This window comes from Stegostoma tigrinum, chromosome 41 (assembly GCF_030684315.1).
Source record: "Stegostoma tigrinum isolate sSteTig4 chromosome 41, sSteTig4.hap1, whole genome shotgun sequence".
Lineage (NCBI taxonomy): Eukaryota > Metazoa > Chordata > Chondrichthyes > Orectolobiformes > Stegostomatidae > Stegostoma > Stegostoma tigrinum.
This window is the reverse complement of record NC_081394.1, coordinates 1692118-1708281: the sequence shown is the minus strand read 5'-3', so window position 1 is coordinate 1708281 and position 16164 is coordinate 1692118. Positions and strand designations below refer to the sequence as shown.

The window sequence follows — 16164 nt, the reverse complement described above, 5'->3', positions numbered from 1 at the left end:
TGTTTTTCTTTCTGTGAATTTCATTGATGTGTTTGTGTGTTTTTGCTTGTCCCTCGAACCATGTCAGAGAAATAGAAGTTGGCATGTACGCACGTTGCACAGTAATGGTTATGGAGCCCATCACTGCTCCATGCTCATTCTCTGCCACACACTGATAGTCTCCAGTGTCCTTGGATGTAATGTAAGAAATCACCAACCGCAGCTCATTGTTAGAAGTTGTTCTGCTGATTGTGACATTAAGATGTCTCCACATCAGATTAGAAGCTGGGAAGCTCTCGACAGAACAGATTATCACTGCAGACTCTCCCTCAATTATATTGATTGAAGAAACTTTTGACCCATCAAGGGAAGTAATTGCAAGATTCTCTGGTGTGTCTGAAAACAAAAGAAGAGAATATTGTGAGCAATCACATAGCAAAGCAAGAGTCTGTGCTAGACCCAAAGACTGTGAAAGATATAATATCAATCTGGGTTAATTTGGCACCAAATATGTTATCCATATTTGACAGTCAAAAATGAGAGGCTGCAGCAAATTCATAGGGGTGGTCTCAAAATTCATCAATTCTAAGGGAGTGCAAAATGCTCAGGGAATCAGTACAGAAGGCAGATAGCACCAGAGGGTCAGTGCAGAGGGAGCGCCGCACTGTCGGAGGGTCAGTGCAGAGAGAGCGCTGCTTTGTCGGAGGATCAGTGCAGAGGGAGCGCCGCACTGTCGGACATCAGTGTTCAGCGAGTGCCGCAATATCAGAGGATCAGTGCTGAGAGAGTGGCGCACTCTCGGAGGGTCAGTGCTGAGGGAGTGCTGCACTGTCGGAAGGTCAGTGCTGAGGGAGCGCCACACTGTCGGAATGTCAGTGCTGAGGAAACGCTGCATTGGTACTTACATTGCACATTTATTACAAGGGTCTGCTCTGATGAAGCATGCGGATAACCTACTCTGCAGGTAAGAGTCTGTCCGTGGTGTCTTCGCCATGGTATCAGGCTCAGGATGGAAGTGTAGGTCAGAGTGACACCATGTTGTGTAATAGCTTCTGAAACTGTTCCATGTATAGCAGTGGGAATGTCCCAAGTTAAGACAGGTGGTATTCCATTGCACGTTGTGTTGAAGGTGCACCTGAGGCTCACATGCTTTCCTGCGATAATTTCCACTGGGAGTATCATTGGTTTGTCTGTGAAATCTAAAGACAGGGAGAGGATCCTTTTAGATAAATATAACCTGAAGCATCAGCTCAAATAGAAGTCACAGTACCACAAAAGAAAGCAGGTTTATAATGATTACATCACCATGAGGTTACAAACATCTCAAAATAATTTCATCTTTTTAGACAGTGTATCTTTCCCTCAGCTTAATACACTTTCATTCCAAGACACTGTGATTGCTAATCCTGAATGAAGACGCAGGAGCTCATCACACCATCGTATTCACTGGCTTCTCATGGTCTGATAGACTGGCTGATTTATTTCATTCCTGTGTATGGCAGCTTGCTTTTCTCAGATTTGCTCTGATGTTTCCTGTATTGCAGTGCCACTACAGTTAAATTATTACTTAATTGCCTGAGAGTCAATGTGGGGCATCCTGAGCTGGTAAAAGGCACTATTGAAATGCAAGCCTTTCTTTTGCGTTATAATTCAGTTGGAAGGGATGAACTGATTATTTCCTTGTTGCACTCCTCTTCTGACCACATGATTTTGCCTTAATTCACAAGAACATATTATATATATAATCAATCTGCATAAAGGTTAGGATCAAAAACAAATCCTCCAGGTTCCATAAAATAACCAAGTTATTGCAAAGAATCTTACTCAGCCAAAGATCAAAATGATATTAACAAAAGGCTTAAAAAGTGTAAATATTTCCAATTCCACTCCTCAATTAAAACGAAAACGCATACACGTGCACACAAGTATACACAATGGCTCTCTGCAAAGTTTTATTTGAGAAATAGCTTGGTCTAGTAACAGCTACATTTAAAAATGTACTTAAGTCATAGATTGCCCCAAGCGTCGATCTGCAGCCCATGCTGCTTTCCACACAACCTGTTTGCGCTGAGGCATATTTGTAGATCAGTTATGGCTGGTTGATGACTCTTTATCTAGAAACAATAATTTCTGTCATAACTTAACTGGGAAGTGTGCACCAATATTCATGTTCCACCGTTCTACAAGCCATCGCAAAACATATAAATTCCCACTTATGGTACCAATTTGCCTGACTGACTGTTGTTAAGGACAGAGACAACTCACACCAGGTTTTGTCATTAACAGAAAATAGCTCCATTTATTTGTGACATACTCTACCATAAACAAGAGAGAAGGAAAGAAAATAACAATAAGCCCACTACTTTTTAACTTGTACCTACAAAGCTATGTACCTACAAAACCCCAACAGTCACACACCTTTTCACGATTAAGGCAAACAAAAGACAGATGGTTTGAACAGATATTTTGGGTGGAAAACAAAATCATTGACAGGGAAGAACATTCTGAAAATTGAAAGACCAGAACACAAATCTGGCTTAAATTGTCTCTCTCAGTCCTTTTTGATTGAGAATGATGACATGCTATTGTCTGTAAAATGATGGTCATTTTTTAGTTCAGTAGTTGATTCAACTTGTTAGAGTTTAGACTTTTACTTGTTAGAGTGTTTCTTTTAAGCTTTCTTGTTTTCTTGTCTTTTCAGTCAGAAGGAGAGAAGAGGTGAGAGAGTTCTGTTTATAATTCGCAGGGTCTGGATGTCACTAGCTACCCTGCACTTATAGATTTGCAGCAAACGGCAGCTCAGCCCATTCCAGGTCTATCTTCAGGAAGTCTTTCCTTTACTCAAAATATTGCTGACACTGGTCCAAAAAGCAACTTGCACAGCTGAAAATGAGTGCCACTTGGTTTGTCTATTCCTGACATCTCAGCTGTAAGGCAGAGTCTAACTTCCATTTCACTTTCTAATTCATAATGTAAAAATGTGATCCCTTCCATTTCCGATTTCTCATTTAAGAGCCATCCACTTGTGCTGATGAGGCTTTCCAGTGTTCTTTCACATCACAAACTGTGAGGAAAGAACTTTCAGAAAAGGAAGCAACGCAAAGGCTATTTCCCTGTGGGATCTTCTGTATTCAAAGCCTACTTTACCCCAAAAAACCATGTCAAGTGATCTCTCTCTGAAAGTGTTGCAGACTTACTGACTCGGTTGAGCAGCTTGTGCCTTTTGCAAATGTAACATTCTGTAGTACTGCCACCGCTAGTCACCTCTGCTTTCAAATAGTTCAAGTTATTATTATATATTCAGCTGATCACCCTCTGAATAGAGATTTCCGATGACACATTGTAGTGATACTTATCTCCATGTTCAACGTATAAATACAGAGATAAATGGAAGGCGCTAACATTGATGGACAAAGTAAATAGATTGGGAGATCACATAACAAAGTGTAGAGCTGGATGAACACAACAGGCCAAGCAGCGTCAGAGGAGCAGGGGCTGACAGGCTCTTCTTCAGAAATTCAGAAGCTCAGTTCATTAGGAGGTGGCACTGCTGTGGTAATGTCACTGGACTATTAACTGTGATAAAAATTATATAATGATTAAGATGGATCTAGATGTCAAAAAAGCAGGAAATAGACTTGGGTTAGTTCCATGACAGCTAATGTTAAAAACATCAGAAAGTCATTCTACAGCAGTAACCTAATAATGGACCATAAGACCAGATCAAGAAGGTAGCCTAGATCCTAACTCTTTTTCTCATTTTAAAGGTAAATGTAACGTATTGTGATCCAGATGCAATTTGTTTGGTCAAACAACTTGACATTAAACAAAACATAATTTATTTAAACACTATGGTTAAAATGCAATGAAAGAAAGAAGAACTCAGAATAACACCTCTATTGGAAAACTTAACAGAATAATAGACACTAACTACTACTAATTAACTGTTCAAATATAGTACCATCCCATAAACACAACCCATGGCAAAAAGGCAAATTCAGAAAAATACATTTCTCTCACACATAACTCAGCAGCAGAGAGAAACCCTAGCTTCTAGCTGTAACCGAGAGAGGGAGAAGATAGTTTCTACTTATTCAAAACTCCAGCAACACCTACCCTATTGAAACTCCAACAAGAACTGCTCACAGCTAAACCTTAAAACTAAAAAGATCTAGAAAACTTGTCTGAGAGAGCTGGATGCACCCGTTCAGGCTGCTTCTGTTGTTCCACATTAAAAAAAAACTTAAGGTTGCTCATCTGTTCACTTTACTGGTATTCCAACTGGACAGCTCGCTACCTCTTAAAACCTCTCCTTAAAAAAATTACAGGTCAAAATAACCTCTTAAAATCATAGCATTGTCACGCCTAAATCCCCCAGCTAAATGTCTGGCTGATCCCTGCAATGTTAATGGAATAAGATATTTGTCAATTTGAGATCATGACATGCTGTGTAAACTCAGCAAAGCCATTAGTTTTGTTATGACTTCAGTTTAGAAGGTAACAAGTGTTCTGTTCAAAAGGGAACAGACTTATTCTTAGCAGAAGTTATTTTTAGCTTTATCAGCGATTTTTATTTAATTTTCAGTTCAGTTTAATGGTAACCTGTCACCATAGTGAGTTTATGAAGCTTTCAAGCCAGGAGATGTGAGATGGAAATCTTTAGGTTGTGTGAAACTAAAAAGTGTTTAAGCCATTAGAATTGTGAAAGGTTCATGCCACTGAACTCAAAGGATTTGTAAACTTATCTTCATAATTTGAATAAAGGAAACTGGATGGAGGCAGTAATTTAAAGAGTTGAGATAGGAGTTTGAGTCACTGTAACAGAGTATGTTGGGAAACAGGTTGTCACATTGATTTGTAACTGGAATATAGCCTTTGATAAATTTTGTTTTTCTATTTGAAGCAAAACTGAAGCCTCGTGTGACTGTGCTTTAGCGGCTAACCAACACGTTAACCAACTTCAAAGATTTAAACTTATGTCCACCAAGCCAGGTTTTATTGTGGGATCTGATTTGTCATGTGGTGCAGTCTGCCAGGATCAGAACAAAGTCCAGAGCCTGACCACTTGGTACCAATCGAATCAGACACTGTGTTATCAGAAGCTGTACGTTGTGTTAATATGTAAACGCCATATTTTGTGTCACTTCCCATTGACTGTTGAGAGAATTGCTGAGTAATTCCAACACAACACTCACCAGAAACATGAAGCCAGGTTATGACTAGGTCCGTCGTCAAATTCTATTTTAAAAAAATAATGGCCGGCATCTTCCCGTCTGATGTTGTTTATAATCAGGGAGCAGTCGCCATCTTTCAGGCTTCCTGACAGCTGGGTCCAATAGCGGAACCTTTGTGATTCATGATTGTGACCCTTGGAGTGAAAGGCTACGCTAGACAAGACCGTCTGGCTTTCAAATTTCAGCCAAACGCCTTCTCGTGGTCGATTTTCCAGACACGATGGATAATTGTAACGACATGGAATCTGTGCACAGGTACCTTCCTGCACTGTCACCTCTCCAAGAGAGTCGCCTTTCCACTCTGGTGATGGTTCAGCTGGGCAAAGAAGCATTAGTTTAAAAAAAAGCATTAGTGCTTAGAAACAGATAGCTCGTAGATCCACTAGACTCCAAATTTACAGATAAGTCTTGATTGGGTGAATGGTCAGTACTGAAGAGGACTCCAATAAGTTACAGAATGATATCAATAATCCTACAGAATAGATTTAGAATTGAACTTTCTCAATAATCAATCTAATGTACAACATTGAGGTGGAAAAATATGGAGCTTGCAAAATGTGCTAAAAACAAGAGTCTAAGTGGGGTTGAAGAGTAACAGAATCTGCATGACAAATACACTTATTCCGAAAAGGAGGGATGTTGGTTATCAATAAGGCGATTAGACAACTATATTCATCACTAAAAGTAGTGATGCAAGTGAATAAAGGGATTATTTAAACAAACTATTTGCTCCCAATGCAGGAGACGGGTGGGTGCCATCACTAAAAATAGTGCCCATGGCATGAAGGCACACCGTTGAAGCACACTATAAGAGTTGTGTACCTCTGTTTACAAGTGTAAACTGGAAGATGGAAGTTTGGATAATGCTGCATTGCAGACAATCAACCAGCGGCTTTTTGTTTTAGACTGCCCTTGGCCTGTGAGCTTACTCTGCACATTAACAACTCAAATCTACCAAGATTAGTCACACAAGCAAGCTTATTTAATGCTTCCAAAATCTTAATCCTGCAGTTGATATGTGCAGGTGTCCATGTGAATTGGGTTGCCTGTTGGATTGGATTGTCCAAGAGTTGGATTGGAGTGGATGTTCTCCAAGTACCTGATCATACTAACTGAGCAAGTTAGCCATGAACTTAGAGCATATTTTCATAACCCCCTCCTGTTTACATGTGATCAGACCTTGATGGGTCAACCTCATTGTCCAGTTTTCAGTGATTGGTTGATCAACCACTCGTACACATGCAACACATTTCACCCACAATCCTTCAAAATCTGCTTGTCTCTGAGGGTTTTACCTCACAGTCCTGACCACAGTCAACTGTCAATTTTTCTGTATTCTATCTCTCAGAAAAATAACTTGAAATTGCCTCAATCCATGGTCTTTCAGTTCTCCAAGCATCCACACAGTCATAACAGGCCTGCAGCATGGAAACAGGCCCTTCGGCCCAACCTGTCCATCCCACCTATTTTTCACAATTAATCTAATCCCATTTGCCTGCATTTGGTCTACACCCCTCTATACCTACCTCAGCTATGACAAAATGTATTTTTAAGTGACATAATTGTACTCACTTCTTCCAGTACCTCTGGCCTCACATTTAACTCACCACCCTGTGTGTGAAGACATTGCCCAACCATGTGTTTTGTATCTCTCCCCTTTCACCTTATGCCCTCTAGTTTTTGATTCCCAGACCATTTGACAAAGCTCTCCACTATATTATCAATGCCTTTCATGATGTTATCTATAAGATCCCCCTCACCCTCAGTCTCCTATGGTCCAGGGAAAAAAGTGCCAGCCTATCTAGACTCTCCTTATAACTCAAATTATTTAGTCTAGGTAACATCACAGTAAATCTTTTCTGCACTCTTTCTAGTTTAATAATATCCTTTGTATAGTATAGCAATCAGAACTGCACACAATACTCCAAATGTGGCCTCACCATCATCTTGTACAGCTGCAACAAGACATCCCAACTCCTACACTCAGTGATCTAACAGATGAAAGCTAACATGCTGAAAGCCTTTTTCACCACCCTGTCTACCTTTGACTCCATTTTCAAGGAGCTATCAACCTGTACCCCTACAGCTGTACGTTCTGGACAGTACCCTAGCATTTATTGGTTTGACCCATCAAAACACAACAGCTTGCATTTATCTAAGTTAAAGTCTATCGGCCATTCCTCACACCACTGACACAGTTGGTCAAGATGATAGTCCCATGATATCCTGATTTCTTTTTTAATGGTATATTTAGCAGTTCTCCACCCTTGACCAGAAGGGCCTTTGTGTTCCAGTGTGCTTACTTCCATCTTTAGGTCTCTATATGACTATACTTTATGATTATTCAGAAAATCTCACTTCCCTTGTTCTTTGTCCCTTAATAGAGGCTTCCTTTGGTCATATTATTTTGTGAATAACTCCTCTCCTCCCCATGGGCTGGTATATGTATGGTTGGTGAATTGTGCAATGCTCGCTTACAGCATTCGGAAGTTAAAATGGAGCTGGGTGGTAATCAATTGTCGGTTACATGGGTTACGTAATGATTCGAGAAAAGGGACTTGGTTATCTTGAGAGAGATACTGGCAGCTGGTGGATTTGAGTTAATAGATAACTTCTTCACATCAGCTTTTATAGTGAGGTTGCAACTTTTCACAAAACAGCGGACAGCAAATGGGGCAGAATTTCTTCTCAAAAAGCATAGTAAAACTGTGGAATTCTTTAAAACATAATAACAAGGAGCAGAAATAGGTCATTCAGCCCCTCAAGACTGCTCTGCCATTTAATCTAATCATGACTCATTTTTGCCTCAACTTCACTTCCCCAGCCCCTGCTCTCCATAACCTTTTAGTCCATTATTATCTTTCTACCTTCTTCTTAAATGTATTCAGTGTCCCAGTGGACACCATACTCAAGGGTAGTGATTTCTATAGATTCAAATCTGCCACGCCTCTGTCTAATATTATTACTTCTTATTCTAGACTGGCTTTCAGGGGTAACATCTGCTCTGTCAACCCTCTTTACCAGAGGGCTGTCGAGGCTGGATAATTAAGTACAGTCAAGGCTGAGATAGTCGGATTTTTAATCAGGAAAGGAATCAAGGGTTATGGCGAAAACAAATGAAGGTGGAGTTGAGGATTATCAGATCAACCATGATCTCATTGAATGACTCAACTGGCTGAATGGCCTACTTTTGCTCCTATGTTTAATAGAATAATGACCATTCCAAAGTAGTTTCATTACTCTGGCCCTCTTGACCTTATTTACAAGTGTTTAGAATTCCAGCACTTTGCTGTTGGATGCATATTTGAAGGGACCATTCCGATTTTGCTGATATACACACAGCACTCCTTATGGAAATAGCATTGGTCACAAAAATGAACAAACAAGCTAGTCATTAGTGATTCCATACCGAGGGATAAAATGAAAACGTCAGGAAACACTGTGAAACTTGCTGTGAACCTTGGTCAGACGACACCTGGGATACTGGAAGCAGTGCTGGTCTCCATATTACAAAAAGGATATGGAGGTACTGGCAAGAGTATGAAAATAATCAGTGATGATGATCCCAAAAGTGCAGGAGTGAACCTATCAGGAGTGGAAGAAAGGCTGGTCCATTTTCTCTTAGAGGGGTTTTAATTTCAAAGAGATTTTGATTGGAGAGGCAACAGCCTAGTGGTATTATCGCTGGACTGTTAATCCCGAAACTCAGGTAATGTTCTGGAGACCTGGGTTTGAATCCTGCCATGGCAGATGGTGAAATTTGAATCTGATTTTTAAAAAAAATCTGGAATTAAGAGCCTTATGATGACCATGAATCTGTTGTTGATTGTCAGGAAAAACCCATCTGTCCACTAATGTCCTTCAGGAAATGAAAATGCATGTCTGTACCTGGTCTGGCCTAGATGTGGCTCCAGGCCCACAGCAATATGGTTGACTCTTAACTCTCCTCTGGGCAATAGGTGCTGGCCCAGCCGGCAATAAATGTATTAAAATGAAATACAGAGACACCATTTCCTCTTGTGGGAGTGGAAGACCAGAACTAGGGGCTGTTAGTATAAGATCATCACTAATAAATCTAATCAGGAATTGAGGAGAAAATTCTTTAATCAGAGAGTGGGGAGATTCTACATTTAAAGGATGCCTGCATTTGTTTCAATGCTTTGTGGGATGTCGTGAGGTAGCAAAAGGCACTATGAAAATACAAATTCTTTTTCTGACTTTTAATCAGAATTAAAGAGATGGATAGGAGTAGATAACCTGACATCGTAGTCAATACATCAAGTTATTGATATCAACAGGAGTATTGGATGTCACTTAGGACGGTTTTGGAAGCTATCGCCAGGTTATTGAGAGTCAGACACTGAGTTGTAACAGGATAATAAAATGTGAGGCTGGATGAACACAGCAGGCCAAGCAGCATCTCAGGAGCACAAAAGCTGACGTTTCGGGCCTAGACCCTTCATCAGAGAGGGGGATGGGGGGAGGGAACTGGAATAAATAGGGAGAGAGGGGGAGGCGGACCGAAGATGGAGAGTAAAGAAGATAGGTGGAGAGAGTGTAGGTGGGGAGGTAGGGAGGGGATAGGTCAGTCCAGGGAAGACGGACAGGTCAAGGAGGTGGGATGAGGTTAGTAGGTAGCGGGGGGTGCGGCTTGGGGTGGGAGGAAGGGATGGGTGAGAGGAAGAACCGGTTAGGGAGGCAGAGACAGGTTGGACTGGTTTTGGGATGCAGTGGGTGGGGGGGAAGAGCTGGGCTGGTTGTGTGGTGCAGTGGGGGGAGGGGACGAACTGGGCTGGTTGAGGGATGCAGTAGGGGAAGGGGAGATTTTGAAACTGGTGAAGTCCACATTGATACCATATGGCTGCAGGTTTCCCAGGCGGAATATGAGTTGCTGTTCCTGCAACCTTCGGGTGGTATCATTGTGGCAGTGCAGGAGGCCATGCTGCACCTCCCAGTCGCAAACCATTTCCACTCCCCCTCCCATTCTCTTGATGACATGTCCATCATGAGCCTCCTGCACTGCCACAATGATGCCACCCGAAGGTTGCAGGAACAGCAACTCATATTCCGCCTGGGAACCCTGCAGCCATATGGTATCAATGTGGACTTCACCAGTTTCAAAATCTCCCCTTCCCCTACTGCATCCCTCAACCAGCCCAGTTCGTCCCCTCCCCCCACTGCACCACACAACCAGCCCAGCTCTTCGCCCCCACCCACTGCATCCCAAAACCAGTCCAACCTGTCTCTGCCTCCCTAACCGGTTCTTCCTCTCACCCATCCCTTCCTCCCACCCCAAGCCGCACCCCCCGCTACCTACTAACCTCATCCCACCTCCTTGACCTGTCCGTCTTCCCTGGACTGACCTATCCCCTCCCTACCTCCCTACCTACACTCTCTCCACCTATCTTCTTTACTCTCCATCTTCGGTCCGCCTCCCCCTCTCTCCCTATTTATTCCAGTTCCCTCCCCCCATCCCCCTCTCTGATGAAGGGTCTAGGCCCGAAACGTCAGCTTTTGTGCTCCTGAGATGCTGCTGGGCCTGCTGTGTTCATCCAGCCTCACATTTTATTATCTTGGAATCTCCGGCATCTGCAGTTCCCATTATCACTGAGTTGTAACAGGTTGTGTTTTGTGTTAATTTGGAAATGTCTCAGTTTGCATTATTTTCCATTGAATGTAGGATGTGAATTTGAGTAATTATTTACACAGCGCTTACCAGAAACTTGAAGCTGAGTTGCAGGTTTGGATTTATATTTCACTTTGTCGACAAATGTTAATTTGAAATAATAATATCCTGCATCTTCCCGTGTGATGTTGTTTATAATCAGTGAGCAGTCTCCATCTTGCAGGTCTCCAGACAGCCAGGTCCGATAGCGGAACTGTGGCGATTCATTACTAAGACTCTCGGAGTGAGAGGCTACTGACCATCTTTTAATTCCTGTTTGATAATACCAGACTCCGACTCGCGGCTGGTTTGTCAGATGTGAAGGACAACTATAATTACACGGAATCTGAGCACAGGAACCTTCCTGAGTTGTCACCTCACGTGGAGTGTGGATTTTCCACTCTTGCGCCAGTCCAGCTGGGGAGAGAAATATCAGTATTTAGTTCTGGATGGCCTATGGATTCACTAGACTCAATATCCATTCCATCCGTCACTAGTACACAGTGGGTGTTGTATGGACCACCTACAGGGCACACAAGGAGCTCTCCGAAGTTACACAGCAGATGGAGGGCAATCCTGGACGCAGGAGTGGACAAGTTCATCCTACATTCACTCATGGTCCTCAGGACCCTGTTTAGCGAAGTCGGTCTTCCACCAAGTTTAAAAGGCCACCATTCACCCAGTTGAGCTGTGGTTGTCTAGAACATGTTTCATCACCTTTGCCCTAGGTGAGGTAGACAAGGGGAAATTGGCGACCGCTTTGAGGACAACGGCTGCCTATGTCCCTGGGACCGGCAGAGAAGGCTGTGCCACCTGACCCTGCCAGCCTGGTCCTCAACTCATTACTTGAGTCAGTGAGGTGTTGACGCCTATAGTGGGGCAAGCAAGTCAGGGTAGATGTAGGATGCCTAATATTCAGCTCTTCACCCCTACGGAGCAAGCTTCTTTGCCCTTGCTAGCGAGGATCGGGACCGACCCTGTGGTGAAACCAACTGTGTGCCTGGGGAGTTGATGGCTAAGTGGTACTACCGCTACACTTGTAATGTTGAGACTCTGGGGAATAGGTTCAAATCCCACTATGGCCAGCTGATGGAATGTGAATTCAAGAGAAATTTGGAATGAAAAATCTAATGGTGCTCATGAAAGCACTGTCAATTGTCAGGGAAAACCGAACCTGTTTATTAATGGCCTTTGGGGAAGGACACTGCTAAATTTATGTGGTGTGACTCCAGACACACAGCACTGTGGTTGACTCAAAACTGCCCTCACAGCAATAAGTGTTGGCCAAGTCAGTGATGCCCACATCCTGTGAATGAATTTTAGAAAATGTCGCAGCAACCAGTTAAGAAGCATTGCCCATTGCAGTCTAATTGCGCATCATCGCACTCTGAGTTTAGCCTTAACAATGCCTAGTCTTCTACAACCAATCGCAGCACACTCTCTGTCTCCACAGCCAAGAGGGCATCCTTGCAAGGCATCATCTCCTCATCTCTGAGGCAAAGAGCACAGAATCCTCAGACGTTACACTGGTAAGGCTACCTCCTGCACCTTCCAACAGCTTAGACACCAGCCCCTTGTGAGAATGTTAGTAACATTAGAATCGTGAGGCTGATTCCTGGGATGGCAGGACTGAACAGTTAGGGCTATATTCACTGGAGTTTAGGGGGAGTGTCATAGAATATAAAAGTCTTACATGACGAGACATAGGAAGGTTGTTCCTGATGATTTGGGGTATCCAGAACCGAGCTGGGGGGGTCACAGTCTGAGAATATGGGGTAGGTCATTCAGGACTGTGTTGAGGAGTAATGTCTTCACCCAGAGAATGGGGAGCCTGTGGAATTCTGTATCACACAAAGTGGTTGAGACTAAAACATTGGCTGCTTTCAAGCAGGAGTCAGATATGGTTCTTAGGCATAAAGGGATCAAAGGGTGTGGGGACTGAGTTGGATGGTCATCTGTCATCGTATTAAATGACAAAGTGGGCTCCTGTTTCTATTTTAGACATCTCTATGAGTGCACGCACTGGTGAGCACTTCACTGCCACCTCTCTGCAGTTGGCAGAGAGAGAAACATTCCAGTTTCCTGGCATCCAGAGGATTGCCAGCGACCAGGAACCAGCTCAGCCTCATGCAGAAGAGAGCCCACATGAACTTGAAATTGAAGACTTCAGTGATATGAGCAAGCAAGACGCAGGGGCAGCAGGCAGGTTTGTCTGAGGAAGCTGACACCAAAGTTGTAAGATGGCAGGGACATCTGCCAAAGAATCTGTCTCGCTTTTGGAAAATGGGAGGTTTTGATCTTGACATTGTGGAGCTGCTCTCTGGTCATCTCACCTGGTCTTTCCAACTTTCACACCATGGATCAAGTCATTCAGGGGCTGGGAAGATACTACCCATTTTATTATTGTTGACTCTGATGCAACTTTGGAGATCGACTGGTCCCCAAGTTCAGCACTGAGCCTACGCCTACAGACGCTGTGAAACATTTCAGCAAAGTGCCTTTAGCCTGAGCCAGGCATGTGTTGACAGTAAAAGGCAAATATGGAACTGTGAATTTGACATCTTTCGCTATTGATTGCTTCTCCTTCCCTCATTGAGGTTTCCAGCAGAGCGCGAATCAACAGGAAATGTATTGCCGGAAATGCGGTCAACGGCGTTCTCAATCACTGCGGGGGGAAAGTTGCGGTCCTTGAAGAACGTGGACATCTGGGATGTGCGGGCGTGGAATGCTTCTTCCTGGGAGCAGATGCGGCGGAGGCGGAGGAATTGGGAATAGGGGATGGAATTTTTGCAGGAGGGTGGGTGGGAGGAGGTGTATTCTAGGTAGCTGTGGGAGTCGGTGGGCTTGAAATGGACATCAGTTACAAGCTGGTTGCCTTAGATTGGAGACTGAGAGGTGCAGGAAGGTGAGGGATGTGTTGGAGATGGCCCAGGTGAACTGAAGGTTGGGGTGGAAGGTGTTGGTGAAGTGGATGAGCTGTTTGAGCTTCTCTGGGGAGCAAGAGGCGGTGCCAATACAGTCATCAATGTAACGGAGGAAGAGGTGGGGTTTGGGGCCTGTGTAGGTGCGTAAGAGGGACTGTTCCACGTAACCTACAAAGAGGCAGGCATAGCTTGGGCCCATGCGGGTACCCATGGCCCCCTCCTTTGTAGGAAGTGGGAGGAATCAGAAGAGAAGTTGTTGAGGGTGAGGGCGAGTTCAGCTAGGCGGATGAGGGTGTCGGTGGACGGGGACTCATCGGGCCTGCGGGACAGGAAGAAGCGGAAGGCCTTGAGGCCATCTGCATGAGGAATACAGGTGTATAGGGACTTTCCCCCCGCGGTGGTCGATAACGCCCTTCACCGCGTCTCCCCCAACACATCCCTCACACCCCGCCCCTGCCACAACCGCCCCAAGAGGAACCCCCTCATTCTCACATACCACCCCACCAACCTCCGGATACAACGCATCATCCTCCAACACTTCTGCCATCTACAACCCGACCCCACCAACCAAAACATTTTTCCATCCTCACCCTTGTCTGCCTTCTGGAGAAACGACTCGCTCCGTGACTCCCTTGTCCGCTCCACACTCCCCTCCAACCCCACCACACCTGGCACCTTCCCCTGCAAACGCAGGAAGTGCTACACTTGCCCCCACACCTCATCCCTCACCCCCATCCCCCTCTCTCCCTATTTATTCCAGAACCCTCTCCCATCCCCCTCTCTGATGAAGGGTCTAGGCCCGAAACATCAGCTTTTGTGCTCCTGAGATGCTGCTTGGGCTGCTGCATTCATCCAGCTTCACACTTTGTTATCTTGGCTTTTCCAGCATCTGCAGTTCCCATTATCACAATGGCTCATCGTTTGCATTGCTGCCTCACTCCAGTCAGCCATTCTCCTCATGTCAGCGTGGGTCCAAAGATGTACAGGTCAGGTACTTAAATTGTCCTGTAGCGTCCAGTGATGTGTGGGTTGGCCACGGTAAATGCAGGGGATACAGTTGGGGGTGGGGGGAAAGAGGTCTGGGCAGGGCACTCTTTGGAGGGTCAGTGGACCAAATGTCTGCACTGTGGTGATTCTATGAAGAATGTTCCATGAGGAGGCAATGGTCTACCGTTATTAAATCACTGGACAGTTAATCCAAAGACCCAAACAATATTCTGGGGACCTGGGCTCGAATCCCACTATGGCAGATGGTGGAATTTGACTTCAATAAAATATAAGAATCTAATGAAGACCATGAAACGATTGTCGATTGTTGGGGGGAAACCCATCTGGTTCACTCACGTCCTTTAGGGAAGGAAACTGCCATCCTTACCTGGTATGGACTGCATGTAACTCCTGACCCACAGCAAGGTGGTTGACTCTAAACTGCCCTTTGGGCAATAAATGCTGCCCAGTCTGCGATACCCTAATCCCATGAATGAATAAAGAAAAAAATCCCTGTTCCAAAGACTATAAACCTTAAAATTGCCCAACCTGACCACAACATTACCTTGTAGAAATGACAACAGCAAGTGATATTTCCCGAACATTGTCTACTCCCAGATATTTTATCAGCTTCTCCTTCTCAAGCTCTGTAAGAGAAAGGGGTTAATGAGACATCACCTCTTGTCAGAGAGATCAGCGCTACTTTTAGACAATATCTTCACAGACTGCTTTGATTCCCCATGGGATGACAGGTGCTTTGTGGCGTTACAAAGCTTTAAGGAAGTAAAACAATGAAAGATTTGCATTTGTACAGTACCTTTACCACATCACAATGCCCATGTCTCTGAGCGTCCCTTGTCCTTTGATCAAGAAAGATGGTCCGTATGAACTGAGACTCAGAAGTTAGCATTATATAGAAATGTTTTGAAGTCTTCAAATCATTGGAGCCTGTCTTTCCAAAGTTACAATGTCAACACAGGATAATGTTGGTCCTGGAAGTGAACTTCTGTTGTTATGTTACTTACCCTGGACCTGTCTGACAGCTTGCTTGGGGACGAACTGCCCACACACTTTGCCTGTGTGTGGAATAGCCTCTTCCTGTGCTGGTCCCCTATGTATGTGATTCAAAGGGGTGGCTGTGTCACTGTCAGTGAGATCAGGAAGTCAGCTCAAAGAGAGAAGTCAGATGTTTGCCGGAACTTCAGACAAACTGTTAACCCTTTGTGCGGCCCTGTGCAATATTTAATAAAGTCTGAGTGGGCTGAATGAAGCTTCTCCTGTTCCTCCCTCAAAGACCTGAGGAGCTGAATGAATTTCCTCCTGTTCCTGTGTTGCAGACTCAAGAGGTTGATACACCACTGCCCTAACTGTTCAA

The 16164-nt window shown here is 44.2% G+C and overlaps 1 protein-coding gene across 4 annotated transcripts in view; it reads right to left on the bottom strand.

Moving 5' to 3' along the window:
• Positions 1 to 15919, bottom strand: part of LOC125448424 (sialic acid-binding Ig-like lectin 11) — a 29259-nt gene extending 13340 nt beyond the window's left edge. For 2 of the 4 annotated variants that reach the window (XM_048523744.2, XM_048523746.2), the window contains exons 1-5: positions 15815 to 15919; positions 15355 to 15436; positions 10930 to 11295; positions 885 to 1178; positions 94 to 375 (exon numbers count right to left, since the gene is read on the bottom strand). In XM_048523744.2, coding sequence (XP_048379701.2) covers positions 94 to 375; positions 885 to 1178; positions 10930 to 11295; positions 15355 to 15394 — 982 coding nt within the window. In that variant the 5' untranslated portion in view covers positions 15395 to 15436; positions 15815 to 15919. Of the gene's footprint in view, positions 1 to 93; positions 376 to 884; positions 1179 to 5174; positions 5290 to 10929; positions 11296 to 15354; positions 15437 to 15606; positions 15683 to 15814 lie in introns of those variants that run through there. The other 2 variants (XM_048523745.2, XM_048523748.2) reach the window with 2 other exon arrangements.
• Between the last annotated feature and the right edge of the window lie 245 nt (positions 15920 to 16164).